At 40.8% G+C, this 12,754-nt stretch overlaps 1 protein-coding gene across 14 annotated transcripts in view; it reads right to left on the reverse strand.

The window, feature by feature from the left end:
- Positions 1 to 12,754, reverse strand: part of LOC102900749 (serine protease 55-like) — a 59,596-nt gene that overhangs the window by 44,525 nt on the left and 2,317 nt on the right. For 2 of the 14 annotated variants that reach the window (XR_006596557.1, XR_006596556.1), the window contains exon 1: positions 9,840 to 10,583. The exons of 4 other annotated variants lie outside the window; for them this stretch is intronic. Coding sequence is in view for 3 of the 10 variants with exons in the window: in XM_045055630.1 (XP_044911565.1) it covers positions 9,840 to 9,865 (26 nt within the window). In the remaining 7 variants the exon portion in view is untranslated. Of the gene's footprint in view, positions 1 to 9,839; positions 10,585 to 12,618; positions 12,742 to 12,754 lie in introns of those variants that run through there. 8 more of the 14 variants (XR_006596553.1, XR_006596552.1, XR_006596555.1 and 5 more) reach the window with 6 other exon arrangements.

Genomic DNA, 12,754 nt, shown 5'->3' on the forward strand with positions numbered 1-12,754 from the left:
AAACTAAAAAGGGAGAAAGGAGAAAGAAGAGGGTTGGAATTCCATTAAGACTGTAAACAAGGGAAGTGCAAAGGCTGCAACTCCACAGCTAGATACCTGGCAGTGCTCTGGTGGGAAGGGTGTATCCCCAGGAACAGAGTGGGGTCTGGGAGGTTCTCGGGCCACACGGAGAAAGGCGGTTCCACTGCTGGATGGACATTTGGTAGAGACTGTTGAAGCCACCTGGTCCCAGAAGACCCCAGAAAATGGCTACAATTGCTGGTGCTGGAAAAGGGTCATTAAGGGTGAAGCCTGGTGCCAGCTGTGTGCTGTGATTTTCCATAATCCCTGAAATGCTGCTGCTACACAATCTCTTGAACTTTTTCTGGGGCAGGCTGGCACCTGACACAGTCTCGGGGCACCGGCAGCAGAAGGCTCCAGCAAGCGTTTGTGGGTACAGCCAATGTTCGGCCATTGCTCATTCAGCCATTGCTTGGTGAGACCCTCCCACAGAGGGGCGGAATGGGTCAAAGCCGCAGTCTTTCAGAAGTAAGGGGCCAGGGAAGGCAGCCACGTCTGAGACAAAACTCGGGAGAGAGGTATTGCCTGGGGCTTGGTCATGGAGAGTGAAAAAGGGGGGAGTGGACGAGAGCTGAAGACAGAGGATGGGTGCACGATTGCTGATCCAGAACAGACTGGGTACATGGGTGACGTCATTTTCACCACTCCCATGCATGTGCATATGCACCTGCAAGCCTCACAACAATCCACCCCAGTAGGCTAGCATAGCCATCTAGTAAAGAACAGAGCCATTGCACTGAGCCCCGCCCAACTGGGCCAACCTCGCTCTTCAAGAACACAAGTCTCACCTCCTACTTAGTTTACGGACTATAAAGCACTTCATAGTCTGACTTCTAGGGGAAAACAAGTAATTTCAGTCCTGTTTCAATCTATTAGCAGGTCCATCTATTCGATTTTCTTTTTTTTTCTCTTTTTCACTTCTTTTCTTTTTCTTGAATACACAAAAAGAAAAAATTCATTTTTATTTTCAATTTTTATTAAAAATATTTTTTTACAGTATTTTTTACTTTTGTGTAAATTTTTTCAAATTCTATTTTACTTCCATCATTTTATTTTAGTCTACTACAGTGTATTCACTTTTTCAAATTTTCAAATGATTTATTTTTTTTCTTTTTTTTCTCTTTTTTGTCTCTTTTCTTGAATATAGAAAAAGAAAAAATTCATTTTTATTTTCAATTTCTAGTAAAATATTTTTCTTTAATTTTTTTTCTACTATATTCTCTACTTTTGTGTAATTTTTTTCAAATTCTATTTTACGTCCATCATTTTATTTTAGTCTACTTCAGTGTATTCACCTTTTCAAATTTTCAAAAAATCGCCTTTTTATTTTTTCTTTTTTCCTCTTTTTTGTTTCTTTTCCTTTTCTTGAATATAGAAACAAAAAAATTCATTTTTATTTTCAATTTCTGATAAAAATATTTTTCTTTACTATTTTGATACTATATTCTTTACTTTTGTGTAAATTTTTTCAAATTCTACTTTACTCCCATCATCTCATTTTAGTATACTTCAGTGTATTTACTTTTTCAAAGTCTCAAACAATTTCCTTTTTTTCATCCCCTCTCTTTTTTTTTCTCTAATCTATCAAGCCACTTTCAACACCCATACCAAAACACCTAGGATCTAGCATCATTTATTCGATTTATGTGTGTGTGTGTTTAATTTTTTAATTTTAATATTTTTTTAATTTAAAATTTTTTATTTTAATTTTTGTACCTCATGAATACCCTTTCTCTGCTCAAAATGACAAAACGAAGGAATTCACCCCAAAAGAAAAAGCACGAAGAAACGACAGCCAGGGATTTGACCAACACAGATACAAGCATGATATCTGAACCAAAATTTAGAATCGTGAGAAGAAGAATACTAGCTGGAGTTGAAAATAGGTTAGAATCCCTTTCTGCAGCAATAAAAGAAGTGAAAAATAGCCAGAATGAAATTGAAAAATGCTATAACTGAGCTGCAATCATGGATGGATGCCGTGGTGGCAAGGAAGGCTGAGGCAGAACAGAGATTCAACGATATAGAGAACAAACTTATAGAGAATAATGAAGCAGAAAAAAGAGGGAGATTAAGGCAAAAGAGCACTATTTAAGAATTAGAGAAATCAGTGACTCATTAAAAAGGGACAACATCAAAATCATAGGGGTCCCAGAAGAGGAAGACACAGAAATAGGTGTAGAAGGCTTATGTGAGCAAATCATAGTGGGACACAAGTCCCACTATGGGGTAGAAAGACACAAACATTAGAATCCAGGAAGCATGGAGGACCCCCATTAGAGAGTCATAAGAGGAAAATATATATCAATCCAGGCCTTCCTAAAGAAGGAAGAAAATTCTCGGATACACAACCTAACCTCACACCTTAGGGAAGTGGTGAAAGAACAGCAAATAAAACCCCAAACCAGTAGAAGGCAGGAAATAATAAAGATTAGAGCAGAAATTAACGCTATCGGGGCGCCTGGGTGGCGCAGTCGGTTAAGCGTCCGACTTCAGCCAGGTCACGATCTCGCGGTCCGTGAGTTCGAGCCCCGCGTCAGGCTCTGGGCTGATGGCTCAGAGCCTGGAGCCTGTTTCCAATTCTGTGTCTCCCTCTCTCTCTGCCCCTCCCCCATTCATGCTCTGTCTCTCTCTGTCCCAAAAATAAATAAACGTTGAAAAAAAAAAAAAGAAATTAACGCTATCGAAACCAAAAAAACAGTAGAACAGATCAATGAAACCAGAAGCTGGTTCTTTGAAAGAATTAACAAAATTGATAAACCACTAGCCAGTTTGATAAAAAGAGAAAGGAAAGGACCAACATAAATAAAATCAAGAATGAAAGAGAAAAGATCACAACCAACAGAGCAGAAATAAAAACAATAATAAGAGAATATTATGAGCAATTATATGCCAATAAAATGGGCAATATGGAAGAAATGAACAAATTCCTAGATACATATACACTACCAAAACTGAAACAGGAAGAAATAGAAAATTTGAACAGACCCATAACCAGTAAGGAAATCGAATTCGTAATCAAAAATCTGCCAAAAACAAGAGTCCAGGGCCAGATGGCTTTCCAGGGGAATGCTACCTAACATTTAAGGAAGAGGTAACACCTATTCTCTTGAAGCTGTTCCAAAAAATAGACATGGAAGGAAAACTTCCAAACTCTTTCTATGATTCCAAAACCAGGCAGAGATCACACTACAAAGGAGAACTATAGACCAATTTCCCTGATGAACATGGATGCAAAAATCCTCAACAAGATATTAACCAACCAGATCCAACAATACATTAAAAAAATTATTCACCACGACCAAGCAGGATACCTGGGATGCAGGGCTGGTTCAATATCCGCAAAACAATTAACATGATTCATCACATCAATAAAAGAAAGGAAAAGAACCGTATGATCCTCTCAATAGATGCAGAGAAAGCATTTGACAGAATACAGCATCGTTTCTTGATAAAAACCCTCAAGAAAGTAGGGGTAGAAGGAGCATACCTCAAGATCAGAAAAGCCATATATGAATGACCCAACGCTAATATCATCCTCAATGGGGAAAAACTGAGAGCTTTCCCCCTAAGGTCAGGAACAAGAAAGGGATGTCTACCCTCACCACTGTTATTCAACATAGTATTGGAAGTTTTAGCCTCTGCAACCAGACAACACAAAGAAATAAAAGGCATCCAAATTGGCCAGGAGGAGGTCAAACTTTCACTCTTCGCAGATGACATACTCTAAAGATGCCACCAAAAAACTGCTAGAATTGATTCATGAATTCAGCAAAGTTGCAGGATATAAGATTAAGGCACAGAAATCGGTTGCATTCCTATACACCAACAATGAAGCGACAGAAAGAGAAATCAAGGAATCGATCCCAGTTACAGTTGCACAAAAAAATCATAAAATACCTAGGAATAAATCTAACCAAAGAGGTGAAAAATCTATACAGGGAAAATATAGAAAGCTTATGAAAGAAACTGAAGAAGACACAAAAAAATGGAAAAAGATTCCATGCTCCTGAATAGGAAGAACAAATATTGTTAAAATGTTGATACTACCCAAAGCAATCTACGTATTCAATGCCATCCCTATCAAAATAACACAAGCATTCTTCACAGAGCTAGAACAAATAATCTTAAAATTGGTATGTAACCAGGAAAGACCCCAAATAACCAAAGCAATCTTGAAAAAGAAAACCAAAGCAGGAGGCATCACAATCCCAGACATCAAGCTATACTACAAAGCTGTAATCATCAAGACAGTATGGTACTGGCACAAGAACAGACACTCAGATCAATGGAACAGAACAGAAAACCCAGAAATGGACTCACAAACGTATGGACAACTAATCTTTGACAAAGCAGGAAAGAATATCCAATGGAATAAAGACAGTCTCTTCAGCAAGTGGTGCTGGGAAAACTGGACAGCGACATGCAGAAGAATGAACCTGGACCACTTTCTTACACCGTACACAAAAATAAACTCAAAATGGATGAAAGACCTCAATGTAAGAGAGGATGCCATCAAAATCCTCAAGGAGAAAGCAGGCAAAAACCTCTTTGATCTTGCCCTCAGCAACTTCTTACTCAACATGTCTCTAGAGGGAAGGGAAACAAAAGCAAAAATGAACTACTGGGATCTCATCAAAATAAAAAGCTTCTGCACAGCGAAGGAAACAATCAGCAAAACTAAAAGGCAACCGACAGAATGGGAGAAGATATTTGCAAACGACATATCAGATAACAGGTCTGTATCCAAAATCTACAAAGAACCTATAAAATTCAACACCGAAAAAACAAATAATCCAGGGAAGAAATGGGCAAAAGACATGAATAGACACTTCTCCAAAGAAGACATCCAGATAGCCAACCGACGCATGAAAAAATGCTCAACATCACTCATCATCAGGGAAATGCAAATCAAAATCACAATGAGATACCACCTTATACCTTCAGAATGGCTAACATGAACAACTCAGGCAACAACAGATGCTGGTGAGGATGCGGAGAAAGAGGATCTCTTTTGCATTGTTGGTGGGAATGCAAGCTCGTGCAGCCAGTCTGGGAAACAGTATGGAGTTTCCTCAAAAAACTAAAAATAGAACTACCCTACCACCAGCAATTGCACTCCTAGGCATTTATCCACGGGATACAAGTGTGCTGTTCTGAAGGGGCACATGCACTCCCCAGTTTATAGCAGCACTATCAACAATAGCCAAAGTATGGAAAGAGCCCAAATGTCCATCGATGGATGAATGAATAAAGAAGATGTGATATATATATACAATGGAGTATTACTTGGCAATCAAAAAGAATGAAATCTTGCCATTTGCAACTACGTGGATGGAACTGGAGGGTATTATGCTAAGTGAAATTAGTCAGAGAAAGACAAATATCATATGACTTCACTCATATGAGGACTTTAAGAGACAAAACAGATGAACGTAAGGGAAGGGAAACAAAAATATAAAAACAGGGAGGGGAACAAAACAGAAGAGACTCATAAATATGGAGAACAAACTGAGGGTTACAGGAGGGGTTTTGGGAGGAGGGATGGGCTAAATAGGTAAGGGGCATTAAGGAATCTACTCCTGATATCATTGTTGCACTATATGCTAATTAATTTGGATGTAAATTTTAAAAAATAAAACATAAAAAAAAAAAGGACACCCACCTGAACAGATTTTTTCATGCGGATGAAATTGCCCCATTCGGGGAGTTGGGGGAGCCACAAAGGACATTTATTACTATGGAGGAAGAGCAAGCACCAATATTTAAGGCAGGGAGGATAGGCTAGCTCTACTGTTTTATGTCAACGTTGGGTTTATAATCAGGACTGCTATTATCTATATAAGTTGCTAACCCTGAGTCTTGCAGGGAAAAGATGAACACCAGCTTCCAGTTTTTTGGTTGTATAACAAGAAGGACTAGACAACAAAAACCTTTTTTCTGGATTGGTTCCATCGATGCTTTGTTCTTGAAGACAGAAAATACCTTGCCACTAAGGGACTGCCTTTTAAAGTTCTTTTGAGACTGGAAATGCTCCTAACCATACAGAGGCCCATGAGCTCAACACCAAAGGCCTAGAAGTGATCTTATCATCAAACACATATGTATTTTAGCCCCTAGATCAGGAGGTCATAAGGATCTTTAAGGCTCACTACACATGGTACTCTGTGTAAATGATTATCAAAGAAAGAGAATCCTGATAGAACATCATGAAGGTCTGATGGAATTACACCATTGAAGATGCTATCATTGTTAAAGGAAAAGCCATGAAATCCATCAAGCCTAAAACAATAAATTCCTGCTGGAGAAAACTGTCCACATGTTGTGCATGACTTTACAGGATTTACAGCACAACCAATCAAGGAAATCATGGAAGAGATTGTGGATATGGGAAAAAAAAAGTGAGGAGTGAAAGGCTTTAAGATACGGATCTTGGAGAAATTCAAGAGCTAATTGACACCACACTGGAGGAATCAACAGAAGACAACTTGATGGAGAGGGTGCTTCTGACCCAGTGCCAGATAATGAGGAAGAAGATGTAGAAGAAGCAGAGCTAGACAATCTGGCAGAAGCATTCTTATTATTGAAGACTGCTTTTGACTCTTTTTCAACATGCACCCCTCCATGACACAACCACTGAAACTAAAGCAAGTGGAGGAAAAAAAGTATTGGTACAATATAGAAACATTTTCAGAGGGGGAAAAATAGCAAAAAAGTCAGACAGAAATTATGTTGTATTTCCATAAAGTTATACCAAGTGTGCCTGTGTCTCCTGTCTCCCTTCCACCTCCTCCACCTCTCCTGCCTCTATCGCCCCCGGGGACAGCAAGACCAAACCCTCCTCCTTTTCCTCCTCAGCCTATTCAATATGAACAACAATGAGGATGAAGACCTCTATGATGATCCACTTCCACTTAATGAATAGTAAATAATCATCATGCCATATAGTTAATAAACTTTCAGTGGGGTGTGTGTGTGTGTGTGTGTGTGTGTGTGTGTGTGTGTGAAAATCTAATAACTGTAAGGCAAAATCTGTACAAGACATTTTGTTTTGTTCATCATCATTGCCTAAGTATTCATTGTCTAGAACATTGTGTGCAAGACTTGTATGGAAGTGTATAGCCTCTCCTACATAGGCATAAGGTGAGTGATATTTAATATTGATTAATCATGTGTTAGCTTTGTTACTGTTTTAAAACTTTGCTTCAAAAAATTACATTTCTGTACAGTATTCCTCTCTCATAATTGGAGAAACTGCATATCATCACAGGTAAGTGGTTTTTAAAAAAACTGTAACAATGTTATTAATACTGCATTATGAATATGACTATAATACTACTTGCCATAAAAAATTTAAAACAATTCACTCATTAGTGTATAAGCAAGGCTACCATGATACAATCATATCAATTATACTAGGCTACAAAGCAATCATATTGCTGCTTCAATGCATGGATCATTATACCTGTAAAGAAATATGAATTTATTTTTCACCTTATATTTTCATTTTTGATGTCTAGTGTTAGTAATATTTATAATATTTACAATGTTTTATATCATATAAGACAGTGTTGATGTAGGCACTGACAAATAATTCATCTTGTAAACAGATGATGTAAACTTACAATATTAATAAATACAGTACTGCAAAACTGTCAACATATATTCTCTTCCTTATGACTTTCTTAATAAGATTTTTTCTCTAGCTTACTTTATTATAAGAATACAGTATATAATATACATAACATACAAAATATGTGTTAATCAACTGTTTATGTTATTGTTAAGGCTTTCAGTGGACAGTACATTATTAGTAGTTAAGTTTTTAAAGAGTCAAAGTTATATGGGGATCTTTGGCTGCAAGGCGGGTCTGTGTCCCTAACCCCGTATTGTTCAAGGGTCAACTTTTTTGTTATAGCAGCCAGAAGTGACTAAGACACATTGTGACTGTAGCCCGATCCTGTCAAACCTAATAGATAGGTCCTCTTATACCCTGTGTAGAAATAACGGAAACTCTGAAAGGAGAAAGAACTTGCCCAAGACCCTTTATAGAAGTGGAGGAGGCAGGATTTGAAGCTAATTATGTCTGACTTCTGAAATCACTTTCTTTTTTTTAATATGAAATTTATTGTCAAACTGGTTTCCATACAACACCCAGTGCTCATCCCAACAGGTGCCCTCCTCAATGCCCATCACCCACGTTCCTCTCCCTCCCACCCCCCATCAACCCTCAGTTTGTTCTCAGTTTTTAAGAGTCTCTTATGTTTTGGCTCTCTCTCTAACCTTTTTTTCTTCCTTCCCCTCCCCATGGTCTTCTGTTAAGTTTCTCAGGATCCATATAAGAGGGAAAACATATGGTATCTGTCTTTCTCTGTATGACTTATTTCACTTAGCATAACACTCTCCAGTTCCATCCACGTTGCTACAAAAGGCCATATTTCACTCTTTCTCATTGTCAAGTTGTATTCCATTGTGTATATAAACCACAATTTATTTATCCATTCATCAGTTGATGGACTCTTAGGCTCTTTCCATAATTTGGCTATTGTTGAAAGTGCTACTATAAACATTGAGGTACAAGTGCCCCTATGCATCAGCACTCCTGTATCCCTTGTGTAAATTCCTAGCATTGTTATTGCTGGGTCATAGGGTAGATATATTTTTAATTTTTTGAGGAAATTCCACACTCTTTTCCAGAGGGGCTGCACCAGTTTGCATTCCCACCAACAGTGCAAGAGGGTTCCCATTTCTCCACAGCCTCTCCAGCATCTATAGTCTCAGGATTTGTTCATTTTAGCCACTCTGGCTGGCATGAGGTGGTATCTGAGTGTGGTTTTGAGTTGTATTTCCCTGATGAGGAGTGACGTTGAGCATCTTTTCATGTGCTTGTTGGCCATCTGGATACTCTGGTTTCTCTTCAGATCGCATAAATCTTTTGCCTTTTACTGAAATCACTTTCTAGTATAACATGCAGACCACTTCCTGAATTATATAGCACAATATAAATGTAGGCACAATTTTTAGGGGATGCAAGTCCCTGCATGGATATCAGAGAGGAGACCAGATAACATCCTCCAAAGTCTCTAACGATGTCATTACTGGATATTGGTGAGGCTCTTGCAACCATAAAGGTCATACTCCAACAATGACAATGGGTTTTGTCTGATCACCTGGTAACAGCTGCCTAAATGGCCACATTATGACCAAATCTTGGCTCAGCAGAGAGGAGTTATGATCAACTGGCCATATCTGTCATGAGAGCTGGGGGCTGTGGGTGGCAGTGGGTGAAGCATGGCAGTCATACCAGACATCAGCCTCCTTGACTGAGGTGACTTGCCCATGCGTGTATGGTTGAGTATGTTCCCCACAGTCACTGTTCAGCAAACTGGTGTAAATGGAGAAATCATGAAGCTTCAGTCAGACCTTTCCCACCAACTGTAAAGGCAACTGAAGAACACAACGGGTAATGCAACTGTTATGTTTGAACAAGTGCAATGCATGAATTGTGATCAAACCACAGCTTTATTTGTGTCCCCCACCATTTTTAAAACTCCATTCAGCAGGGATGATTTGTTCTTCCCTGATTTAAAAAAAAAAAAGCTCTAGGTACACATTCTGGTTGTTCAGAGATGATAGTCCTACAGGCACTTGAGTCCCAAACCCAGTTTCAGTTTAGGCATTAGAATATATAAACCCTTGTCACACTCCAGAGGCTGAATCTGACTGTTAAGTCTCCTTCTCCCAGTCTGGGTCCAGTTAGGGACATGGGCCTTACTCACCTCTGGTTCTGCTCATCTTCCCCCATCTTGAGCTGCTCTTTCACTCCTGGCAGGGATCAAAGTTGGGGAGAGTGTGCAAATAAAGGTGAGCTAGCCCAAACATCAGCTTCCTGACCTCTGGGCCTAGGAGGCATTCCTTGCTGACTCTTAGGGTGGTGTTTTCATGGGCTCTTCCATGGCTCCCTGCTGGCCTCCTTTCTCCTGCAGCCCCTAGGCCTGGTAGCATATCCTGGCCTCTTTCCTTGGGGGTCCCCTTGCCTCCTCCAGGAAAGCCCATGGGTGGGTCCCCTGTGCAAACCATACTGCACAAACTGTACACATTCCAGAGACTAAGTTGTTGGTCAACCACTGTCTCATTTCCAGAACTCCCAGGTGGAGTCAAACTCCAGCCTCAGCTTCCCAGGGACTCCAGGAAGCTCTCTATCCTAGTCTTAACTGACATTTCTCAATGCGGTTCAGGATGATTCACACTGGAATCATCTGGAAGCAACTGTTAAAATGCTTAGATCTGGCTCCCCACCACTTCCCAATCCACTGGATTAGCATCTGAAGGAAGAAGCATGGAAATCAACATTGGAGTTACCAGATAAAATACAGAACTCCAGATACATTAGGATTTCAGACAAACGATTTCTTTTTAATGCATGTATGCCCCAAACATTGCATGGGGTACATATACTAGAAATACATTCTTTACCTGAAATTCAAAATTAGGGCACCTGGATGGCTCAGATGGTTAAGCATCTGACTTCAGCTCAGGTCATGAGCCGTGGTTTGAGTTTGAGCCCTGCATCGGGCTCTGTGCTGACAGCTCAGAGCTTGGAGAGTGCTTCAGATTCTGTGTCTTCCTCTCTCTCTACCCCTCCCCTGCTCATGCTCTGTCTCTCTCTGTCTCTCTCAAAAATAAACAAAAAAAAACAATCAAACAAACAAAATTAAGTGGGCATCCCGTATTTTTATTTGATGAATCTTACAACCCTAATCTGCACTGAATGAGCTCCCCAGGCTGCACATCAAAGTCAGAGATCTATTGGCCAGGACTGGGGTAAATAAAGTTACTATGATAATGCCACCCTGGGAGCCTCTGAAGCATCAACCAGGCAGTAGTCCCATAAGTAACCTATGTCACCATGTGCCATCTTTTCTCTTTGGACTTCTATAGATTCCTTATAGAGCACTGAGGTTTCTCTCCACATCTGGGCCCCCATGTTTGCCTAATTCAGGAGGAGGTATTTCAGTTGTAGTCTATAGGAATGGTACCCACTGGAGATGTGGCTGTGTACAGTGGCTCTGTCCCCACCTGTTCCCCTCCATCAGTTCAGGCATTTTGTAATCTCCTGCTATAGTGAAAAGGCTTGACAAAAGAGAAAAAATGCTGGGCAGTGAATGAGTATTTCACAAGAAACAGGGCCCAAGTCATATCAATAGGAAAGATATAGACCCAGAAGGAAATGGGTCTTCCTAGAGGTGAGCTGTGCTTTTGTCCAGATATTTTTGTAGAAAATGAGCAGCAGTTTAGGGAATGTGCCCATCATCCTTGCCTCCCCACAAGTAGGGATTAGCAATAAGAGTCCAGGTTCCTCCCCTCTACATCCACATCCCCAGAACCTGAGCAAAGGGGAAAACCACCAGCATTCAGTAGCGGTGTGAGTAGCAGAGCCAGGGGAGGAAGAAAGCTGAGTCTAAAGAAAGAGCAGAGGGAAAGCAGGAGCTTCCCAGTGAGTAGGGCCCAGTGATCCGGTATGCTTTGGTACCTTTACCCATATGCAAGTAAAAGAAAAAAAAAAAAAAGGTTAGCCCTTCATCAGGCCTCCTCTGTTTGAAGAGGCAGATTATCTATCATAAAGAACAGATGGGGAATGCACCATCCCATGGCCACAAAACAGGCCCTGGCCCCACCCTCAGAAAGGACACCTAGATGCTGAGGAGCAGCTACCTGCAAGGGTAGGACAAGAGGAGGAGTGAGTGACTTGTCCTGGAATTTCTCCCCTCAGGAAGTAGCTGGAGCCACATTCTTGGTATAGTAAAGAGGGGCCACCACCCAAGTCACGTGATCTTATTTTGGGCTTTATAACTTTACTGGTGGACCCTATCATCCCTTTTTTGCAAGTAAGAACACCAAGGGAGCAGGCTAGACAGAGTAGACACTGTGGTCTGGAAAATGACCTGTGGTCACTTTGGGAACTGAAATTAGTGAGATTCACTTCCTAACACTGGGCCTGGCCAGTGGCCAGGAAGGCAGTACTGAGGATGGTTAGGTAAAGTCCCAAATAAGTGTGCTGAAAGTTCAGGGAAAAAATAGTGAGGTCTAAATCTCATGACTGAGGTGTTGACATAAGGAGAAGCCATGGACCAGGAATTTACACCTCAGATCTGACCTTTCCATCTTTAGAAATGGACAGGGGCATATCTGGAGATTTGGAGGCCATGCATAATCAACCCAGAAAGTGGTGGGAGCAAGGATTGTCACCGGCTGGGCTGGGCATGAGGGGACGCCAGAGCCTCTGAACCCAGCATGGGAGGGTCACACCTGCAGCTTCAGATCAGAGGCCTGAGCAGAAAACCTTAAGGGCAAATGTACTGGGTAAAGCATTAGTGCTGGGAGAGGCCTCTTGGCCTCCTGGAACTTCTGCCCAATCTATAGATCCAGCCTGGCAACCTCTTGCTGATGTCTTATACACAGATTCACAGAGAACCCTTTACATGACCAGCTTTGTGGAATAGGCATTTGAGCCTTTAAAAAGGGTGGGAGTGACAGAGACAAAAGCAAGGTGCCTACCAAGGACTCAGTGAGGGACAGGTCCTGCCCAGATCAGCAGGAAGGGAAGCTCAGACAAGAAGGCTTCAAGGATGAGGTCCTTCTGTGCAACCACCTTGAAAACAAAATGGCAGGAGGAGAAGGCTGCATGACCTGA

Source organism: Felis catus, chromosome B1, assembly GCF_018350175.1.
Source record: "Felis catus isolate Fca126 chromosome B1, F.catus_Fca126_mat1.0, whole genome shotgun sequence".
In the NCBI taxonomy this organism is placed as follows: domain Eukaryota; kingdom Metazoa; phylum Chordata; class Mammalia; order Carnivora; family Felidae; genus Felis; species Felis catus.